Source organism: Choloepus didactylus, chromosome 3 (assembly GCF_015220235.1).
Source record: "Choloepus didactylus isolate mChoDid1 chromosome 3, mChoDid1.pri, whole genome shotgun sequence".
Lineage (NCBI taxonomy): Eukaryota > Metazoa > Chordata > Mammalia > Pilosa > Megalonychidae > Choloepus > Choloepus didactylus.
The window spans coordinates 206,713,670-206,737,392 of NC_051309.1; the positions used below are offsets into that span (position 1 = coordinate 206,713,670).

At 37.5% G+C, this 23,723-nt stretch overlaps 1 protein-coding gene across 5 annotated transcripts in view; it reads right to left on the bottom strand.

The window, feature by feature from the left end:
* ZDHHC2 (zinc finger DHHC-type palmitoyltransferase 2) overlaps positions 1-23,723 on the bottom strand; it is an 80,584-nt gene that overhangs the window by 33,333 nt on the left and 23,528 nt on the right. For 2 of the 5 annotated variants that reach the window (XM_037831234.1, XM_037831233.1), the window contains exons 2-3: positions 6,252-6,278; positions 4,875-4,969 (exon numbers count right to left, since the gene is read on the bottom strand). In XM_037831234.1, coding sequence (XP_037687162.1) covers positions 4,875-4,969; positions 6,252-6,278 — 122 coding nt within the window. Of the gene's footprint in view, positions 1-4,874; positions 4,970-6,251; positions 6,279-8,715; positions 8,768-18,807; positions 18,827-23,723 lie in introns of those variants that run through there. The other 3 variants (XM_037831236.1, XM_037831235.1, XM_037831237.1) reach the window with 3 other exon arrangements.

The following is a 23,723-nucleotide window of genomic DNA, read 5'->3' on the forward strand; positions in this document are numbered from 1 at the left end:
ATGATAGACTACTATGTGAAAAAAAATCAGAAACGTGTACTCTGAATATATCTAAGAAAAACAGAAAGAAATTCACAAAAGTAGACTGGCTGAATTAGTGTGGTGGGATGTCTGTTTTCTTTTCCTTTTTCATAGTCCTCAATTTCAAAGTATAATTTAGGTATGGTTCTATTGGTTTTATATTGGGAGAAAATCTTATGAATTGAAAAACTATGATCAACTTCACAATATTGCTAGGAAGAAGGTAAATTTTATTTAATATTTCCCAGATTTCCTATATTCTCTCAATAGTAAGGAGTTATATATATTGACATTATTTTCTTATATTACATCCTCTCCCACTTTCTAAGCCTCATTTTCCAAAGACTTTTTGTCCTTGAGAGTGATTTATTGTCAATTTAAGTCCAGGTCCCTCATTTAACAAGTGAGGGGTCTCTGGCCTCTGCTCAATTAGATGAGCCTAAAAGTTTGCATTTCATTAATGGAATAACCTAAGATTCTTAAACACAAAGCAAGGGCTTTTCATTCCTAAACTCTTTTGACATGTAACCCTATCAGTGAAAAAAAAAAAATAGAGAACACACTGCTAATGTAAGCATATTTATGATTATATATGTACTATTAGCTAAAATATTATATATCTTATATATCATACTTTAAAAAAAGAGAAACATTAAAAGCATAATATAAATAGAAATTGCACTATTTTCTCCAAGCTCCAAACAATATGCTGAGCACACTCACCCCACAGTACGGTGTAGTGAGAGGGTGGCCCTGATAGTCAAAAGGACTTTGGTTTGCATCCTAGCTCTGCCACACACTGGCACTAGATGCCTAAGGATAATTATCTAATCTTTCAGAAACTATTGCTCCTATTGTAAAATGGTAATAAATAATAATGTCTTGCATAATGGTATGAATTGAATAAAGTATAGTCTTTTAGAGAAAAATCACCCAATGAAGCTGGTGCAGCTACAAATTCACAGTCATTGATCTTGATTGCTTCCTCAATACTGTTATTCCTTCAGTATTCTCTATCATTTCACTTTTCTGCTCTCTCTATCCAGTATTTCAAATATTCTTTACTCTCCCAAACCTCAATCAACTCACCTCCCTCATTATTCTTAGCATAAAATTTTAGGGAGAAATTAGTAGTCACCTCAACTTCCTGCCAGAGCTTCAAATATGAACTTGCATCGTACCCATAACTTCTCTCCCACCTTCTTTCAACACTGTTCCAGGCACTGGCAATGGAGTAGTGAACAAAACAGATCAGTTCTTGCCTTTGTGGAGCTTACATTCTAGTAATGGTATAAAAAAAAAATAAAGCAATAAACAAATGAATATGGAGTATGTTAGGTGGTGATATGCAGAAAAAAAAATGCAGCAAAGTAAGTTGTATAGGGAATGCCATGGGCAGGGGTTGGGGGTTGGTGTTTCATACAGAGCAGTCATGGAGGGCTACAATGATATGGTGCCATTTGAGCAGAGACATGAAGAATGTGAGGGACCTGGCTATGCAGAATCTAGAGGAAGAGTGCTCCAGGTCGAGGGGGAATAGTGGGTCAAGGCCTGTTTTGGTTTGCTAATGCTGCTGTTATGCAAAATACCAGAAATGGATTGGCTTTTATAAAGGGGGTTTATTTGGTTACAAAGTTACAGTCTTATGGCCATAAAAATGTTTAAATAAAGGTATCAACAACAGGGTACCTTCACTAAAGAACACCGGTGGCATCTGGGTTGTGTTTCAAAATGGTGCCCTCCAAAATGTCTCTAAGCATAGCTTCTCAGAGCAAACTCTGAGCTAGTATCTCCAAAGCGCCAGCAAAAGTCTGCTTTCAACAGCCATCTCCAAAATGTCTCTCTAAGCTGCAGCTGCTCTGTGGTCCTTCTGTTTGTGAGCTCTTTTATAGGACTCCAGTGATTAAATCAAGATCCATGCTGAATGGGTGGGGCCGCACCTCCATGGAAATAATCTAACCAAAGGCATTACCCACAGGGTGGGTCACATCTTCATGGAAACAACCTAATCCAGATTCCAGCCCAATCAACACTAATACATCTGCCCCCACAAGACTGCATTCAAGAACATGGCATTTTGGAGAAAATAATATATCCAAACTGGCACAAGCTTCCTGAAGTGGGAACATTCTTAACATGTTGATGTGTCAGCAAGGAGCACTAAAGAGAAGAGAGGGTTGGAGAGGCAGTGGGGAGTCTTTTAGACCTCAGTAGGGAATTGAGATTTTACTGAGTGGGTTCAAACACCATTGGGCAATTCTGACCTGAAGAATGATGGGCTCTGTCTTGTGTTTGTAAAGGAACACTGTGGCTCCCGTGTTGAAAACATACAGAAAGAGGGATAATGAAAGCAAGGGAACCTGTCAGGAGGCTGCTGCAAATAAACAAATGAGAGATAACAGTGGCCTGGCCCAGTGTGGTAGCAGTGGAGAGGCATAAGTTCACACTGTGGATATATTCTGAGGATTTGGCTGTAAAATTTGCCGCTTGATTGGTTGTGGAGTGTGAGAGATAAAGAGTAGTCAAGGATGACTCTACAGCTTTTGACCAAGATAGAAGAACGGGGTTGCCATTACTGAGGTGGGGAAGTCTTTAGGAATAGGGAATTGTGGAAATAGCCGGGGAAATCAGAAGTTTGTTTTCGGAAAGTTGAATTTGAAATGACTATTGGATGGCAAATAGGGAACCGGAAATGAGTCTGGAGTTAAGGAGAGAGATCCAGGCTTAAGTTATTAATCTGAGAGCTGCAGAGTGGGATGATACATGACGATCCACAAGGGAATACGTGTAGGTCTATTAGAGAAGAGGTCCAGCGACTGAGCCCCGGGCAACCCAATGTTTTTCAGGATCATGAGATGATGAAAAGCCAGCAAAGGAGACCAAGAAGGAGCTGCCAGTATGGATGAAAAACGATTATTTAGAAAAGAAAGGGGTAAGAACATTCTAGAAAGAAAATAACATAGGCAATTGCATGTAGTTAAGAACTAATAGCACATGAAGTAAGAAGTCAGAAATTTAAACAGGAGCCCTGGTTGCCAGACTAGGGAAACTAGATTTCACTCTGTGGGATACACAAAGATACAGGTAGCAGAGTGAAATTGTTAAATTTCTTTTTGGATAGATCACTCCAGCTTCAAGACAGAGGATGCATTTTTGAGACTTTTTTTTGCGGGAATGGGGAGGGGGATGTAGGCAAGACAGGCAACCAAGGATGCCACATACGGGATGATTGCAATGCCTCAGACAAGAGAGATGACTGAGACCCAGATTTAGGGCAATGATAAAAAGAAGTGTTGGAATTAAAAAAGAAAAATTAGGAAACGAAAACATCAGCAAGACTTGAATGCTGGGAAGGAGTGAGGAAGAGGCAGACAAGGAGTTTGGCAATGGTGTTAACTGATTTAAGAAATACGTGAGTCACAGTTTGGGGAAGGAGAAGGTTGATGTCTTCAGTTTTGGATATGTTGTATTTGAAGTGTCAGTGGGATGATCAAGAAGTGCTGTTCAGCAGGTTGATATAAAAGTTTGAAGCTCAAGGGCTGGTTTGGAGCTGAAAATACATTTGGGAGTTATCAGCCCAGAGACTGTAGTAAACCACAAAAGTGGATGAAATAATCTTGAGAGAAGTCAGCATTTACCTCCAAACCTAAAACTTAGGATAGGATGGAGATAAGAGAGATGATGGAAAAGAAGCAATATGGCAGGAGGGAGGAAAGAGAGGGAGGCAAAATGAAAGTGGAAAATAGAAGAAAAAGGCTATCTCTGAAGCATTCTATGCCAGGCATACAGTCAATTATGTGCAAATATCTGTGGTTTTGTTTTTAATATCCTTTCTCAAGTTATAAAGTACATTTATTGACCTCTTTGACCACAGCTGTATTCATTTCAAACTGATGATTTCAGGAAACAATCTACAGTGATTCCTAGAGCTTTTTTTTTTTTTTTTTAACTTGGTCTATAAAGATTACACTATTATTACTAGTAGCAAAATTTGTTTCTATTCAACAAACATGTACTGGACTAAATGCCAAGGATATGAAAATGAATAAGGCACAGTCCTTTGCTCCAAGGACTTTTAACCAGGACCAGAAATGCAAAAACAAATAGGTAGCCAGAATGATCTTTTAAGAATGCAAACTGAATCAAATCTCTCTACTTAACACCTTTTGTAGCAGATACTTCTAGTTATCTCCCAATACCTTCCCTTCTTCCACAGTTGGGGAACATGGCCATCAAGAATAAAGAATACTTGTCCTCTTCTTTCCTATTTTCTCTAGCCTGCTGGCTAGAATGTAGATATGACGGCTGGACCTAAGCAGCCATTTCAGGCCAAGAAGGTTACCTTTGGAATGAAACTTATGCAGAGCAACAAGATAGATGAAGCCTGGGTACCTAGCAGCTATGGACTATCTACAGACTTTTTCAATGTAGAAAAGATTAGTTAAGCCATTATTTGTTGTTGTGTTGTTGTTTCTAGTGGCTGACAGCCAATGAATACACCTTTAGTGTGATGATTATGATAGCAGTATGTTCCACCTTTCAGCTTTATCAGTCTATATATCTACACATGTACGTATGCACCTATCTATCCTGATGTCTGATTCTAAAGTGAAACGGAACTCATAACGGATTTAATATTAGAAATATAATACTCATCCAGTGGAAAAATACTCTTTGCCAAGTGAAAATTCAAGTATTTATGAATAGGCTTAATAATTTAAAAAGTAAAATCCAAAGAATGACCACAGTCAATAAGTGTACAACATTGATAAAAAGACATAAATTTCATTCTTCAGACATCAGTATTATTGATTTCCATCTTTAGGATAACTTTCCTAATTATTTTAACTTACTTCTTTTGAAGGATTCATTGGAAATGTAAAGATAGTTTTCCAGTAGGACCAGACAAACATTGCAAAAAGTAGATGATAAGCAATTAGGCACACGACTAAAATGAAAGAAACACAATTATCATTGTAATATGCAAATATATGCCAAAATCATGATATTCACAAAAGATCTGCTTGTTCTAAAATACCCAAATTACCAATGATAATAAATTTTAAAAGTACATTTACATCATACTGGAGTAAGCACAACTCAATGAATTATTTATTATACATTAAAAGCCAAGAGTTAAAAAACAAAAAAACAACCCTGGAAATGCATAATTAGATCTATGCCCATGTATGAACCCTCTCCTCTGTCGACAGGCCCAACTATTGGCCAAATGGCTAACAGGGACCGTTCCTTTATCGTAAAAATAAGTCAGTTATGCCTGCACCTTTAAAGAGCAATCATAGTATTAAACACATGTTAAGAGATGCAACCTTTAAGAGCTTTGCTTTACTGACTTGGAGGCTTTAGGAACTTGGCATTACTGACAAAGAACAGTAAAAGCAGTTCCTAGTTGAGAAGCCATTTGCTTAGCTCTAGTCAAAGCTGGTGGCCCTAATTATTTTGAATGACAACATTTAAATAGAGCCTATCTCGACAGAGAGATTTCCTAGAGTGGGAGTTCCCATGTCTCATTTACCACATGGAGCAATTGTTAAGAAAAGCTTTCTGAATACTTTTTTTCAGGTAATGTACATAAACACACTTTGTATGCTGTTTCAAAGCCTTGAGGTATTAAACAGCTATAAAATATTACTTTTGCCTACAGTGGTCATGGTTCGTTCTGGATAATACACTAATAAATAACTCAATTCTGTAAGATATAGTTGAATAAAATATGATAGTTTAAACTATTCCATGCTTGGTATTTTAAAACTTTAATTGCAATTATTAATTTTCCTGAAAAATAATACTCATAATTATAGAATCATACGAGAAAAACAAAAAATATTGAATCATCCAATAAGGCACTTAAGTCAGTATGAGGTGACTAGAGCCAATGATATCTTTCATGGATTATACAGGTGACTCAGATTTGGGGTAATTCTCTGAGTTTGGACAACAGATTGTTCATATCCCAGTATCTTGAAGCCACAAAAATCTTTGGCACAATTGCAGCCATTTCAGGGTAGGTTTTTTGCCAAGTGCCTTACAGAATTCAGTCTGGGGACTTAGAGAAATGAGATGGCTTTAACCCCATCTGCCTCTCCATATTCTCAAAGAATAATTTATTAATCCCAATAAAATCTAAATGAATACTGCTTGTCTTTTCAAACTATTTTTAAAATTTTATATCTATAACATATATAGCAATAAAATATAACATATTTTACCTTGTTCTCCAATGTTTTCCATGGACACTATAGAAATAAGTAGGAACAAAAAGAGATAGGTAATAGGTTATTTAGAGTTTACAGCAAACCTAGGGCACTTGAATAGGTTAATAATTTGGCTCCCCTTCAAAATCAACATTCTTTAAATGTTTGTTCAACATTATTTAGGGGAGAGGCTGAGCACTGTGTGGAGACAGGGTGGGGAAGGGAAGTTCAGGTGGCTGCAGTCAGCCAGGCTTCTCTCGTGCACTTTACCCTGACCCACTCAGCAAAGCAAAACCTCTCCAGCATGTCCCTTGTGGGCCCTAGTCTTGTATGGGTGGGTTTATCGCATATCTTTCCAGCTTCAGAGTTCAGATAAGAGCAACATTCTCCAGGTCATTACATTTCTAGAGATGTTTATTGCCCTTTATAAACTGACAACCACCTGGCTAGCTCTCCAGAAGAATAAAGTGTTGTATCCACAGCATATACTCTTCAAATTTCTGTACAAATTCTTCTGCCCAATGGCTCTGCTGTCTGCTGTACAAGGAGGGGCCCAGGCAACGTGCCTGAGAAACTGCTGTCCCTTAGGGGCTAACGTAAATATCCCAAGGTAGCAGTTAGGGTAGGACTGAAATACACTGGGACAAGAAACTTATTTAGTAATCTAGGAAGTTTTTCTACCTTCTGTATTATCTATTTGTTTCATTTCCCATTTGGTCTTTCTTTGTTGTGAAGTCTTTTGGAAGTTTCAACTGATCTCCATTGTACCAAGAGAAGGTTTGACTTTGATATATTTCTGTTACTATCCAGCTTTGTAAAGGGGAACAGTATTCCAGGTCTTAATCCTGGAATGAAATTTCATTGTATTAAGAAGCACTGGGATCAGAGGATAATGTTGTGAGAAATTTTTAAGATTACTTAATCCACCCAATCTCATAACCAGGAGAGCTATTCAATCTCAGTTTTAGGCGTTTCTAGAGCCAGCGGGAGCCCACAGCTCTGGAGAGCAGCTCATTTAATATTTTAATTGCTCCAAGAATGAGAAAATTCATCCTTATGGTAAGGGAAATTTGCCTCTTTGTAGCTTCTACCTGTGAACCGAGGCTTCCAATCTGTAGCAACGGCCAGAAAATCTAATTGACAGAACTTCAAATGTTTACAGTTATGTGTCCCTCTTCAGTGTTCTCTTTTAGCCCAAATAATATATGATTTCCAGTTTTCCTGTTAACCCTGATGCTGCTCCTTTAAATGTTGCCTAGTTTCTAACGTTTTTGATCCCCAGAATGTGACAGGGATGCATAGATAATATTTGACTTACAAATGGCCTGTTCCACAAGTTTGCCTGTAAATCAAAGACTAGACAGCCAGAGTTCATTTTCTCACAGAATCCCTGAAGTGGTTAATCCCAGGGCATAGGAAAGACTCTAGGGAAATTTTTAAAGTAACGCAAGCTTGTCTTTTATATATGACCCCACCCCACAAGCATTTCTCTATTGGCACCGACTTCCCTGTCCTCCAAAGTGCTCCAAAATTGATGACAACTCTTCCCTGGATAAAAACTCCCAGTCTTTAAGTGGAGTTAATCTAAGGAAATGGGAAAGCAATTAGTTTGGATTTGTGCATTTACATATTTATGAATGACCCTTAATGACCATTCCGGAGGTGCTGACGTTTTAAAGAAAATGTATTTGCTAACCCATGACTCTGGCTGTCAGAACTGGAAACACTAAAACAAAATTAGGTTTCAAAAAACAGTTAGTATGGGTTGATAAGCTTTTTGATCTGGGCTACCCTGAACTGGTTGGATAGGGATTCAAATACATTCTTTTAAAGCTGTGTTTGCCATTCACATCTTGTATTTCCCTAAATTGTACTTCAAAGTCCTTTTTTGAAATTAAACAAGTTATGCATGGATACATGCTTATAGCAAATAATTCAGATAACATTTATAGAGTAAACTCTGAAAGTCCAAAAAGGCTGTATCCAATTTCACTCCCGCCAAGTTTATAAGCAGACCCAATTTTCCATAACTATAAAATCAGTCCTTTAAATTTTTATCAACATTATAGGAAAAAAAATCATTGTTTTAGTATTCATTTCCCTGATTACTAGGAAAATTTAGCATTATTTTTAAAATATAATGATTGTTATTTTCCTATCTCTTCTGAGTGAATTAGCATTTTCCTATTGGTCTACTTGGCTTTCAATTACTGATTTGTAAGAGGCTTTTATATATTCTGGACAGTAATCTCATTTCTGTTATACATTTAGAAAATAAAGTTGTATATAACTATTTTCAAATGATTTTATAAATACCAGCAAAATTTTATGACAGCACTGAGTAAAAACAGTATCAAATCTTTAATATTAATCTATTTCTTTAATAGATTTATGAACCATTCTAGGTTTTGTTCTATGACACCTAGTAAATTAACGTTTTCTTAACCATGTTTATCTAATTAGCAGGTGAGTGGTTTACCTTGTAATATGCAGTTTAATGGAAGAGTTGTCAAAGTTTCCTTTCATTACCTAAAAACACATGGAATCTGTAAACCCAAAACTTCTCTAATAAAGAAAAAAAAAATTTTAAAAAAGACACAGAAGACAATGTTATTTCCAAACATAAATATTTTTGTTCATAAAAGATGGTTTAAACAGAAAAGGTTGCTATTTATTCACAAATATTTTTCAAATATATTATTTATGGGGAATAGAGACTCATCTTTGAAAATATGTAGATGATAAGTCAAATTTAATTTGATCATTTATATCAACATAGGATTTGAATAGCAATACTGAACATATTTATGGTGGGTTTCCAAAAATAACTATTAGTTTTAATGCAAATTTTAAGTTTTAATCCAGTATTAATTTTACCATTTACTTCATAGACAGAATTTCAGTTTGGTCTATTTAAAAGTTATGTTGATATCTTTGACATAGAGGGGTGTGGAATTTAGTTAGTCTCCTAGACCAACCAGTAAATAGCAAGGAACAACTAGAAAACAGTCTGGAACAACTGATGGGGGAGCACCCGTGACTGGACAACATCATACACCGGTCAGGAATGGGTGAATGACTGAGATCACAGCATAGAACTGTAACTAAAGCTCCCCAAACAGTAGAGCTGGTGCCCCTCCCTGACCAGCACGGCAGGCTGAGTTACAAAACTTTGCCATGGGAAAAAGAACAGTCCCTGCCAGGAGAAAGAGAATGTAGCTCAACCAAGCTCCAGTTGTGGTTTGAATAAGCAAATCTGGACTACTGAATACAGGCTACAAGTACAGATAAACCCAGAGCAAGCAAGAAAAGAACCCAGAGGTTTATCCTGGCAGAGAGGAGGCAGGGCTAATTAAAAAAAACAAAACAAACAAACAAAAAAACCATAAATAAATAAAAACAGAGGTTTTTGTAGTTCACTGAGATCAGAATACTGGAAAAGGGCTGTGCCCCAAGAAAAGGGGCACACAGAACCGTGTACCAATTCTGTTTCCTGCCTGGTGAACTGGAGGGCTGGGAACTGGCTCTGAAAAGGGGACTTCTTGCTTTTTTCCTCTTTTTTTCTCTCATTCTAAGTAGCTCAGTAGAGAAAGCCTCAGGCATTTTCAATTGTCAACACTCACCCAGGCAAGGGTGGAATTAAGATAGTCAGAGGATCAAAGGAAACACTCAAGTGTAGGAGACAATTCCCTAAAGGGATTATCTTCCCTGAGAAAAGAGAGGGGCAGGGCCCAGCTCATAAGGCAGCCCTACCTCAGAGAACACAGACCTCAAGGCTTGGGGCAGGGTGGGGGGAATGAACAGAAACAGCTTAAGCTTGGCTTCTGACAACCTCGGTCCCTGGCCAGGACAGGGTCCACTGAGAATCAAATACATTGCATTTCTTTATGCTGGTGGGAAGCTGTGGACTGACAAGCACCACCTGCTGGGCAGAATAGGAAAGGCACGGAGTCTAGAGGCCTCACAGGAAAGACTGATAATCTTCTGGATCTCACAATACTGAATACAGCCTCCTCTTGAGAACTGGGCCCATCTGGTCTGGGAAATCTGATTGGGATAATCAAGGAAACCAGATGCTTAGACAACAAAAAATTGAAAATTATGAAGGAAAAACGAAAATATGGCCTAGTCAGAGGAACAAACTTACACTTCAGCTGAGATACAGGAATTGAAACAGCTAATTATTAATCAAACAAAGCTCCTAAATCAATTCAAAAATAAAATCAATGAGTTGAGGGAAGATATGGCAAAAGAGATGAAGGATATAAAGAAAATATTGGGCAAACATAAGGAAAAACTTGAAAGCTTGACAAAACAATCAACAGAACTTATGGGAATGAAAGACACAATAGAAGAGATGAAAAACACAATGGAGACATACAACAGCAGATTGGAAGAGGTAGAAGAAAGGATTTATGAAATGGAGGACAGGACATCTGAAATACAACAAACAAAAGAACAGATAGGGAAAAGAATGGAAAAATATGAGCAATGTCTCAGGGAACTGAATGACAACATGAACAACATGAATATATGTGTCATGGGTGTTCTAGAAGGAGAAGAGAAGGAAAAAGGGGCAGAAAGAATAACAGAGGAAAGAATCACCGAAAAAGTCCAATCTGTTATGAAAGACATAAAATTACAGATCCAAGAAGTGCAGTGTACTCCAAACAAAACAGACCTGAGTAAACCAACTCCAAGACACTTAATAATCAGATTATCAAATATCAAAGACAAAGAGGATTCTGAAAGCAGCAACATAAAAGCGATCCATCATATACAAGGGAAGCTCAATAAGACTAAGTGCAGATTTCTCAGTAGAAACCATGGAGGTGAGAAGGCAATGGTATGATATATTTAAGATACTGAAAGAGAAAAACTGCCAACCAAGAACTCTATATCTGGCAAAACTGTCCTTCAAAAACAAAGGACATTCTTAAATATTTAATGAATATTTAAAATATTTTCAGACAAACAGACACTGAGAGAGTTTGTGAACAAAAACCTGCTCTACAAGAAATACTAGAGGGAGCACTACAGGCAGATAGGAAAAAGCAGGAGAGAGAAGTTTGGAGAAGAGTGTAGAAATGAAGATTATCAGTAAGGGTAAAAGAGAGAGGGGGAGAAATAAAAATGAAGTAAGATATGACATATAAAATCCAAAAGACAAAATAGTAGACAGTAGACATTATGTTGAGTGAAATTAGCCAGAAACAAAAGTATGGTACGGTACAGTCTCACTAACAATGTAAGACTAACAATGATGAGCGAAATTTGAGAGTTGAGAAAACAGGTTATCAGGAGATAGAAAGAAGTTAGAGATCAGGCATTTGATGCTGAAGGAGTACAGAAGGTTCAACAGGATTGATTGTATAGATACAAAAGTGGATAGCACAATACTGTGTGATGGTAGCACAATATCGTAAGTACTCTTAACAAAGATGATTGTGAATATGGTTGAAAGAGGAAGGCTAGGGGCACATATAACACCAGAAGGAAAGACAGAAGATAAAGACCGGGATTGTATAGCTTATTGAAACCTAAGGTGGTTAATGATGGTGATTAAATGTATAAATATAAGAATGTTTTTAAATGACAGAAAGCAAATGAATGTCAACATTGCAAGGTGTTGAAAACTGGATGGTATAGGGGAAAAAATAAAATCAATGAAAACTAGAGTCTATAGTTAATGGTGACATTGAAAGATGCTTCCATTAATTGTAGCAAAGGCAATACACCAGAGTTAAATGTCTATAAGAGCAGGATATAAGAGAGTGATATGGATTCTCAGTGGTGATATTGTCTGACCTTTTGATTGTATTTTATTTTTATTTTTCTTCTATCTTTTGTATTTTTATTCTTCATTTTTTTCTCCTTTTCCTATTTCTTTGGGGAAGAGATGGGAATGTCCTCATATAGATTGTGGTAGTGAATGCATAATTATGTGATTATTCTGGGAATCACTGATTGTTTACTTAGGGTGGATTCTATGGTGTGTGAATAAAACTGTTAAAAAAATAAACAGAGGAATACAAGTACTGGAGACAATGTGAAGAGAGGGATGTACCTATTCCCTGTTGGTATGGAAGTAGAATGGTGCAGCCTAGCCAGACAGCAGTATGGGGTGCCACAAGAACCTATCTATGGGGTTGCCATATGGTCCTGCAACCCCATTACTGGATTATACTTGGAAGAACTGAGAGCAGGGACATGAATGGACACTGCACACTGGTGTTTATGGCAGCCATATTCACGATTTGCAATGGATGGAGACGGCCTAAGGGTACATCAACTGATAAATGGAATGGTGAACTGTGGTGTATACATACAATGGAATACTGAGTGGTGGCGAGAAGAAATGAAGTTGTGAGGTATGCCCCTAGGTGAATGAACCTTGAGGACAGTATGTTGAGTGACATAAGGCTGAATTGAAAAGACAAACGTGCAAGCTCTGAGAATTGAATCTGAGAGCACAGGTTACCAGGGAAAGGCTTATGGTAAAGGTCCCCAGATTATAAGCTCTGACAGCAGTCACATCTATTCATGAGTTGTAATGGTTAATTCTAAATTCTGAGATGCTGAGCTGTTTGTGTATAACCTGGTCGGTCCCTTTAACTTCATGTATCTGTGTGTCACCTGAGACTCAGAGCCAGAGTTCAGCAGCTACGAATGTCAGCATCACCCCATGCAGCAATGTTAAAAAATCTGAAAAAGAGATCAGACTTCCATTGGAGATGTGAACAAAATGGACTTGGTTAGGACTATGGCAAACCACACTAAAGGGAAAAGGATGATATTGAGTGTGTTTTAAAACCTCAACTTCTGTGTGAGATCAAAGGAAGAGATGTTTATTTGGTGCAAAATCTATGCTTTCTGTAGCATGCTACATAATTTAACTTGTATGGTTAGTTTATTCAAACACCATAATTACATGGAACCTTGAATAGGGGGCAAGATCTGGTTGGTTTGTTCAGGGTAGTGTGAAACCCCAATACATCCCAGAGTAATTTGTGCAGAGTATAAAAAGTATTTGCAAAGCCCCTTTGAGGGCCTGGGGAAAAACGTGGAAACATTAAACATCCCCACCTGAGGAATCTCTGATATTTTTGCAAGCTTTGGGGGAATACCATTGTAGTAGGCCCAGCCCTCAATCTTGGGGCTTGCCCTTATGAAGCTTGTTACTGCAAAGGAGAGGCTAAGCCTACTGATAATGGTGCCTACGTGTCACTCCCAGAGAACCTCTTTTTTTGCTCAGATGTGGCCTGTCTCTCTCTAAGCCAACTCAGTAGGTAAACTCACTGCCCTCCCCCTATGTGGGACATGACTCCCAGGGGTGTGAATCTCCCTGGCAACGTAGGACATGACTCCCAGGGATGAACCTGGACCTGGCATCGTGGGATTGAGAAAGTCTTCTTGACTGAAAGGGGGAAGAGAAATGAAACAAAATAAAGTTTCAGTGGCTGAGAGATTTCAAATGGAGTCGAGAGGTCATTCTGGAGGTTATTCTTATGCATTATATGGATATCCCTTTTTAGGTTTTAGTGTACTAGAATAGCTAGAAGGAAATACCCAAAACTGTTGAACTGCAACCTAGTATCCTTGATTCTTGAAGACAATCATATAACTACATAGTTTACATGATGTGACTATGTCATTGTGAAAACCTTGTGGCTCATACTCCCTTCATCCAGTGTATGGACAAATGAGTAGAGAAAAGGAGGACAAAATAGTAAATGAATAATAGGAGGGAAAAAGGAGTAAGAAAGTTTTGGGTGTTCCTTTTGACTTTTATTTTTATTCTTATTCTTATTTTTTTGAGTAATGAAAATGTTAAAAAAATTGTGATGAATGCACAACTGTGTGATGATACTGTGAACAACTGATTGTACACTTTGGATGATTGTATGGGATGTGAATAAATCTCAATAAAATTGCAAAAAAAAGTTATACTGATATCTAGTCTCTACAAACATATAGAAATTTTAAGTGTTGGATAGCCATTTTGTCACTTTTTCTTAAAACAAGCTATTGAGGTAAATTAATTGTAGTTATTTGTATTTTTTATAAAAATTAAATAGAGGCAAATAAGCCTTACTCAAAGTCACAATGAATAAATCATTAATTAATTCTATCCCAGAAGTCCTTTTGTTATCAATTTTAAAGTTTCATGAATGTGTCAAAAATGTTATGACTTAGTCTCTGCTGGATCACATTAAAATTAGTTCCTTCATTAAAACACAGTACGTGGAACAGAGCATCTGCTCAATAAATGTTTACTGAATGAAAAAGTGATTTGGGCCAAGAGTAGAACAAAACAGCTAATTTGAACTTCTCAGATGTAGAATACAGAGTTGGCATGTGAAAAATATTAATTATTTCTTTGTGGGCTTGAAAAACTCAAGAATGAAATTATTTTTTTTACATGTCAGCTTAGCACACTGTGGAAACTGAAATCTTAGCTAAAAATTAATCTTATCTGTAGTCCCTTGCTAGTATATCTCTCCAGAAGTAAAGAAAAGACATCTTTAAAGGAAGGAGAGAGGGGAGAAGACAAAGTGGTTTGTGTTCCTTTAAAAAGGAAAACATTGAGGGAGGTATTGGCTTCAAACAGGCTTTAAACAACTTTGAAAACAGAAAGACTTTAAAAGTCCACAGATTTTTTCCCTCATAGTTTTGGTTCTTCCTTGGTATTTTATATTTTCATAGTTCAATTTGTCAAAATGAAAAGAGAATACTACTAAGCCTAACAGTGCTAAATAGCAAATGCTCTGGAATAAGGCAGGCAAAGGCTGCTCTCAGCTCTGCCACTTGCTAGCTTACATGCTATCCCACTTACTCCATCACAAAAGGAGTGTGATAAAAATTCCCATATCAGTAGAACTGTTGTGAGAATTAAAAGAGATAATACATGTTAATGTATGGCACACAGCAAGCACAAATATGAACAATTATAGTTTATAATATTTAGTTTTGCCAATACTAACTATAACATGTAACATACAGGACAGGGGACTGAAAAAATGAAGAAAAATTACAAAGAGAAAAGTAATATTTACATTTGCTTTTGAAAGAAAAAATGCTAAATTTTGAATGAAGGTAGGTTTTACAAATGAAAAAAAAAAGGTGAAGAATAATTTAAGTCTCAGCATCTCATAAGTTTTTTACACAGAGGTGTCATTACAGAAACTTTCTCAGTATAAACAGAAAAGGTGGTACTCATCCTTAACACAGAGTAATGATGAGATGTAAAAAACTTTATTCTTGATGTGCCAGTTAGTTCAAGTGAGAACTTCTCTTAAAAGTGAGAAGATCTATTTAGGATGTGACACTATTTGTCTAACTTAAGGAATAGAAAACAATTACTTTTTTTAAAAAGACCTAAATCTCATACACCCCAAAATAAGTTAGATGCAATTTATTTTTGAGAATGAGTACTACTGTGTTATACGAACATATTTACCCACGGCACAGCTGGTGACCGTCTAAACAGATATAATAGTAATATTGTGGGTGACGATTTTAATGCTCATTTCAAAAATGTATTTGTCTAATTTTATCTTAGTCTAATTTCTTTAAGGTCCATGGCACACATTAATAACATTTTGCTTTAGAGGCTTTTACCCATTCAGTATGCCTCTAGAACCTACAACTCTTCCCTGATTAATTGTGGTACAGCTAGACAACAAGGACTCTGACTTGTTGAAAGATTCTAAGGAATAGCAGCATTTTCTTGGAAATGCTGGTGTACAGGGAGAAAGCAGAACAGTAAATTGTTACCACGGTTACTAGATGTTTTACTTTCCTGCTGCTAACACAATACCATACAATGGGTTGGCTTAACAACAGGGATTTATTAGCTCAGGGTTTTGGAGGCTAGAAGGCTTGCTTCCTCCCAGGGTATCTTCTGGCTGCCGGCAATCTTTGGGGTTCCTTGGGTTTTCTGTCACATGGCCGTGCATGTGGTGGCATCTTTTTTTTTTCTTCTGGGTTCCCTTGACTTCTAGCTTCTGGATGATCCCATGACTTCTCTCTCTGTGTCCAATTTCCTCTGTTTATAAGAACTTCAGCTATTTGAATTAAGGCCCACACTCATCCAGTTTGGGTGTACATTAACTTATATAACATTTTCAAATGGGTTCACACCCCCAGGAACAGGGGTTGGGACCTGAACATGCCTTTTTGTGGAGGACCTGACTCATCCAAGAAGGTTTCTGTTTGCATGAGCCAAATAAAGGTCTACCAGAACCATATTTTGGAATCTGGAGCATTAGAGAGAAAGCTGACTTGATCCTCAGTTTAGAATTGATGAGTGATAGTTTTTTGTTGTAGAACTGATTGTTTTATAAGAAGGCATCTGCTATGGCTTGAACTGTGTCCCCTAAAAAGATATGTTGACGTCCCAACACAACCCCCACCCTCACCCCCACCCCCTGTGAATGTGGCCTTATTTGGAAATAGTCTTTGCAGATGCAATCAAGTTAAGATGAGCTCACGCTGAATTAGCGTGCAACCTAATTCAACATGACTGATGTCCTTATAAGGAGAGTAAAAGACAGACGTACAGATTCAGAGAGGAGAACACGACATGAAGAAGATGTTGCACACGGAGCAGGTGGCCATGTGACGACAGAAGCAAACAGTGGAGTTGTGCTGCCACAGACAAGAAATACCTGGGGCCACCAGAAACTAGGAACAGGCAAGGAAAGATCCATCGCTGGAACCTTTAGAGGGAGCCTGGCTCTGCTGACACCTTGATTTTCGACTTCTAGCCTCCAGAACTGTCAATGAATAAATGTCTGTTGCTTTAACCTAAGACAGCATCTCTGGGTGAAATTGAAACCTATAAAAACTGAAGTGCAACCATGGTCTTCTAGGCATACAAAAGAAACACAAATTTTCTCAAAGAAAGTAAGAATTACCCAATCAGAGAGCAATTGGGTATTGCAATTATCATAAAAGCAGTGGGAATATGGTTAGCAATGAAGAAAACATTGTGAAAAATAAAATGTTAGAAATATTAAAAATATATTATGGAGTCAAAAAGTGATAACATCGAAGTAGTAACTATAGAAAATGATAACAAACTGCTCCTCCATCCAAAATGTCTTGACTGACACTTCCTTAAAAACGTACCACTCCCTCTCAGCTCTTCTGCCATAAATACAAAGCAATCATTTAATCCAGGGGTCAGTAAACCACAGGCCCCATTCAAATACAGTTGGCCACCTGTTACTGTAAATAAAGTTTTACTGGAACACAGACACACCCACTCATTTACATCATCTGTGCCTGCTTTCATGCTAAAATGGGAGAGTGGAGTAGTTGTAAAAGAGATGTATTGCTGGCAAAGCCTAAAATATTACTGTCTGGTCCTATACAGATTTTGCTGATCACACAATTTGTAATTTGGTTTTATTCAGGAGGTCTTTGAAATGTTTTGGTCTTTTATACACTTCTCAGGCCAAGTTTATCATTTATTATAAATTAATAAATTGGAGTTATAACTAACAAAACTGCAGTTCATCTTTATGTATCTGCTAGAGGGAAAATAATAATAAAACTCTTTGCTATATTCTAAAATCCTGACTTCAAATAATCCTATACAAATTAAGGTTATTTATACATCTATATGATTTCCTAAGGTAAGCTAGAAAACCTTTTCTCCAAAGAGCTCTAAAAATATTAGAGCCTTTTCAATCTAGGTTGATTTAAATTCAGTCTCGCCTAACAGCAGGGTATCATCTCAAGGATTAATATAGTCCTGTATTTCTACCAACTGATAAAATGTGGTTTTGGTGATTATTTAGCAAGTATTTGCAGTTAACACTGTATCTACTGATAAGTAGCAACCCAGCTGATACTTTAAATCTAGTTCAACTTTAAGTCATGAGTACATCAGAACCTTCAGATACTAAAATACGCCTTCATAGTAGTTCATAAATGGATGTTTCCGCTTTAAATTAGCAGAGAACAGTTACATAATTGTTTCTAGAACAGTTTGGCTTTTGGGTATTTTTATTGCAACTGTATGTTACTGTGATCTTTTTATCTAATAATCTGAATTTTCTTTTTCTTTTTTTTTGCCTTCAAATTCAAACTCCCTTGGGGGAATAATTTACCATTATTGTATATGAATGGTAACTTCTATGTAAGACAACTGTACTATTTTCAGATTCAGTCTGACACAGGTAGATCTTGGCCCTATATAAATAGTCTGATAATGAAGAACACCAAAAATTACAAAGATTTGGTTTCGATGAATGAAACTTAAGGAAACATTACAGCTAAGCTCTATTCTATTTGTGTACCTTTAATTCATTTATTGAAAAACATTCACTAACTTACTATGTTGACACTGTTAAGGAGAAAATGGTAAATAAGACTCCATCCCTGTGTTCAAAAAGCTTAGAGTTCAGAAGACTGTTTTAGTTAGAAGTTAAAACTAACTGAGAAAACAAAGATGTAGTAGTTAAAACATTTCCAGTTAAGTAATAGAAACAGCTCACGTTCAAAGATTAAGACAAAAATATTAGTAACAGTTCAAATATGCTTTAATATTGTCTGTACTCACAAAATCTCTCCCTTGACCACATGTCTAGCTGCCATTCTAGTTTTCTGCTCGCCTTCACAGGAAAACATCTAAAAAACATCCAAATTCACTGTCATCTAAAAAATCATCCAAATTCACTGTCTACCCCCAACATCCTCAATCAACTCCAAATGGGCTTTCACTGCCTACATTCCACCGGTATCTCTCTCCTGTCAAGGTTATCGATTCTGCCCCTCCTACTAGTTCTCTGTACTCAACTTACTCTAACATGAATAATTATGCTCTTCTTCTTGAAATACTTTGTAAAACTGACAGTGAATTCTTTGACAAAATTGGCCAGTGGGAATCCCTTGAGACAAGATTCTATGTCATTCCAGCTACTTTCCAAGAAGCTCTAGTTCAGTTTTTAAATATTAGAGGCCAAAATTTGGGCAGAAGGAGGTACACTTCAAGCCATACCCCAGAATACTAGAGGTGGCTGACATTGTTGCGAGACCATTTTAAGGACAGACTTTGGAAAAATATAATTCACATAGTTATATCCAGTTTATTTCTAACAGTATTCTCTTATTATTTTCTTCCTAATTTACATTTTTTAAAGTAATTTCTTTTACAAAAATCTACTTACAATTTAATTCCTTATCAAATTTTCCTTTTCTTTATAATCCTCAGATGGCATTGAAATTTTATGGACAGTTCCAGTCCCATCCTTCCTCTCCAACTTTACCTCGTTCCCCTCCCCTTCTCTTTCATTATCCTTCAGCCCCTCTGAGCTTTCTTGCTTCTTGGACATGCTAATACTGTCCCCTCCCTACATCCTCTGTGCTTGCACTTAAATGGGCATTAGGACACCTGGACTCTAGTCCAATCCTCCCAATACATGTGACCTCTTCTGATCCTCAGCTGATCTGTGTGTCAATTTTACTGTTTAAAGGTTTGCACTTTATCTCAAAGGTTCCTCTGGCTCTAAAATTGCCTTAAATCCTGCCTTAATGTATTCCAAAACAAGTAGTTGACTTTAAAAACCTAGGGCAAAAGCTATTCTAAAAATAAATTTACCAGTAGGTTTGTAGGAACTGTTTGTCAAGGACAGATAACTAGCTTCAGAATAGAAACAAAGAGTAAGGATCAGGCTTCGTGGCACGGAACTTGGATCCAGAATACAAGGTTTACACTTTGGGCTCATTCAGTTCCGATAAAAGCCCGTCCTAACATAAGCACTACACACACTGCTAGGCAATCTTATATGCATTCCTCATTCGATCCCTGCAACAGTCCCTCAAAGATTCCAATGCAATGAGAAAACCATGATCTCTTTTAAAATGTAACTCGAGATGCCACCTCCTCACTGAAAACCCTTTCATGACTTTACGTAGCATTTGGAATAAAATTCAATTTCTTTCCCTCCACCTCACTGTCGAGCATAATCTGGCTCATCTGCCTACTCTCCAAGATCACTTCTTGTCACTCATTCCCTTGCTCAGTAAGCTGCAGACACGCTGTGCTGTTTCTGGAACACACAAAACCTTAGTGCCTTTACCCTACATGAAACACTCTTCACCTGGCTCTGTGCCTGGTTCACTCCTCACCATCTTTCAGGTTCCCGTTTAAATGTCAGCTTCTCACAGAGGAGCTCCCGGTTTAGTCTGCCCCTGTGATCACTATCAAATATAGTTTCTTTCTTAGCACTGAGTGCAATCTGTAATTATTTTTATTTATTTCTTTTCCATGTCCCTCACTGAAGTCTGAATCCTGGCTCTGCCACCTATTTGATATTTTCTACAGGGCAAGTTATTTTGAGCCTTACCTCTATTTTAATCTCATTGGGTTGTGTTGAGAATAAAACATGGTAATGTAAGTAAAAACACCTAGAATAGAATCTGGCACATCTTAGGGGCTCAATAAATGTTAGCTGAACATGGAAGGTAAATGCATCACTAAATAGTGAAATATTAAGAGGAGACATTCCCTAAAGTTTAGTGCTAGAAGTTTTATAAATAATCTGGAGGAAGAAGCACACAGTGAATTCTTAGCTCACAGTTATACTAAAGTTTTCTGGAGAGTGAAATGCCAGATCGATAGGAATGAATTGCTGGAAGACCTTTTGAGTGTGAACAAACAGAAAAATGCAGGTGAATTAAAAGCGGGCAAACTAATGTAATGAGAAAAAAAAGCTAAAACTGATTTTTTTTTTTTTTTTTGATGTTTAAGTGGAGTTTTTTGTTTTTAATTTTTATTTTGAAATAACTTCAAACTTACTAGCTGGATACAAAAACAATACAAGCCTGATACAGAAAACTCCAATATACCCATACTCCCCTCCCCCCAGAAACAGATCCACTAATTTTAACTTTCTGCCACATTAACCATTCCCTCACCACCTTCCATTACTATAATTTTCCCATCTCCCCAAACAAAAACTCTACTCCCATTATGCATTAGCTCCCCATTCCACCTGCCCTCCCCACCTCCCCACCCCCAGCAACCTGCACTTTAATTTGTTTCTCTGAGCTTGCATATTCTCCAATTATTTTCTTTGTAGTTACCATGGGGCTTAAATTTTACATCATAAATCTATAACAAACTTGTTTGCTTTTATACCAACTTAACTTTAACAGTATAAACAAACTATGCCCTATACCCATGTGTCTCCCCATTTTTATGGAGCTCTTGTCACAAATTACATGCATATACATTATGAGTTGAAAACCACTGATTTCTCATTACCTTTTATGAATTTGCCTTTTAGATCCTGTAGGAAGTAAAAAGTGGAGTTACAAACCAAAATACAATAGCACTGACATTTATATCTACCCATGTTGTTACCCTCACTGGAGATCTTTATTTCTTCACACAGCTTCAATATATTGTGTATTGTCCTTTCCTTTCACCCTGTCCTCTCCTTTCAACCTTTAGCATATGTCGTAGGGCCAATCTTGTGGTGAAGAATTTCCTTAATTTTTGTTTACCTGGTAATGTCTTAATCTCTCCATTTTTGAAAGACAGTTTTGCTGGCCATAGGATTCTTGGTTGACAATGTTTTGGTTTCAGCACTTTAAATGTGTCATCCAACCACTTTCCTGGCTCCAATGAGAAACCAACACTTAATTTATGATGTTTCCCTGTAAATGACACATTGCTTCTCTCCTATGGCTTTCAGGATTCTATCTTTTGCAATCAGTTGTTTGATTAAAATTTGCCACAGCATGGATGTAGTTGGGTTTATCCTGTCTGGAGTTTGTTGAGTGTCTTGGATGTATATATTCTGTCTTTTGTTATATATGGGAAGTTTTCAGTGATTATTTCTTTGACTATTCTCTCTGCCTCTTTCTCTCTTTCTTATCCTTCTGGGATACCGACAATGTGTATACTGGTGTGCTTGCTGGTGTCCCACAGGTTCCTCAGGCTCTGTCCACTTTTCTTCATTCTTTCTTCTTTCTGCTCCTCTGAGTGATTTCAATTGTCTTATCTTCAAGTTTACTGATTCTTTCTTTTGTTGGCTCCAATATGCTGCTGAACTCCTCTAGGGAATTTTCAATTTCTTTTACTGTGGCCTTCAGCTACGTTTGGTTCCTTTTCATAATCTCCACCTCTCCATTGATATTCTCTGTGTTCATCTGTCATTTTCCTGATTTCCTTTAGTACTTTGTCCCTGTTTTCTTCTAACTCTTTGAGCATATTTAGGACCATTTTAAAAAAGCTTTTGTCTTGTATGTCCCAAATTTGGTCCTCTTCATTGCTGGTTTCTAATGCTTCAAACTCCTCCTTTGCCTGGACCATCACTTCCTGTTTCTTTGTATGTTTTGTAACCTTTGGTGAAATCTGGACATTTTGATATCTTAATGTGTTATCAGTGGAATTACACTGGGAGATGTCTGTTCCTTAAACTTGTTTCTAGCTAGTGTTATGACAGAGCTTTCCTTGATTGCCAGGAGCTAATAAAAAAAAAAAAAAAAAAGAAGGAAAAAAAGAAAATACCTTTCTCAGTCTTTGCAGATTGACCTGTGCCAATTTCTTTCCTTCAGCGTTTATTCATACTATGACTTTAGAGAATCATTCTAGGTGAAAGCATAAGGGCCTCCCAGATTCTTTCACCAAATATGGCCAGTCTCGGGCATGCGCCTGGGGCCACAGGAACTTCCTCTGTTTTCATGGTTCCGAATGTCCCTACTTCCCTGGGAAAGTTTCCTCATGGTTCTGGGCACTGCACTGTATGTCCTAGGGCCAGCCTTCCCTTGCCCCAGGCAGCGTGACTTGACTGCTCTCCTCCAGCGTTCTGTAGGAGAGCTCAGTGAGCCGCCTTCTACATGCAGGGCAAGTTCCAGGATGGAACAGCTTGGGTCAGACATCCATGCTCTCAGTATGTGCACAGAGTTAATCTGCTACCTCTGCAACTGGGACCAGGGATCTGCACTGGGAGTGTGGCTGGCTCCACATGGAGCTGGTGAGGGGTGGGGAAGGTCCAGCCAGGGCACCAAGAGATCCTACTGTTTTTAAATAGTCTTTTTTCTTGACTTGGTGCTCACCCTGCTACTGCAGTCCTTTAACTGCTTTCTGGAGCTTTGAGAGAGATGTTTCTACCGGTTCTTCCTGGTTGTTTAAAGATTCTGTGGAGCAATGGAGCTTTTTTTTAAACTATGTCTTATTAAAGTATGTTTTATTACCTTGCCCCTCCTCAAACTCCTTTCTTCTCAACCACATTCTGCCCCCTGCACACTACCAAGCCCCGGCCAGATTCTGATACAGACTGACACATACCAGAATCTCAATATAGGAATGCAGGAGCTGCACAATTTGAGAAAGGAAAGGACTTCCCATCTGCCTCTACCCCAGAATGCATCCAACAAGATAGGATTGAACAAAGGTCTAGGAATACTGAAACTTTGTATAATTATATATATATTTTTGGATGCTGGGGAGTTGGAATGGCTGGAAGG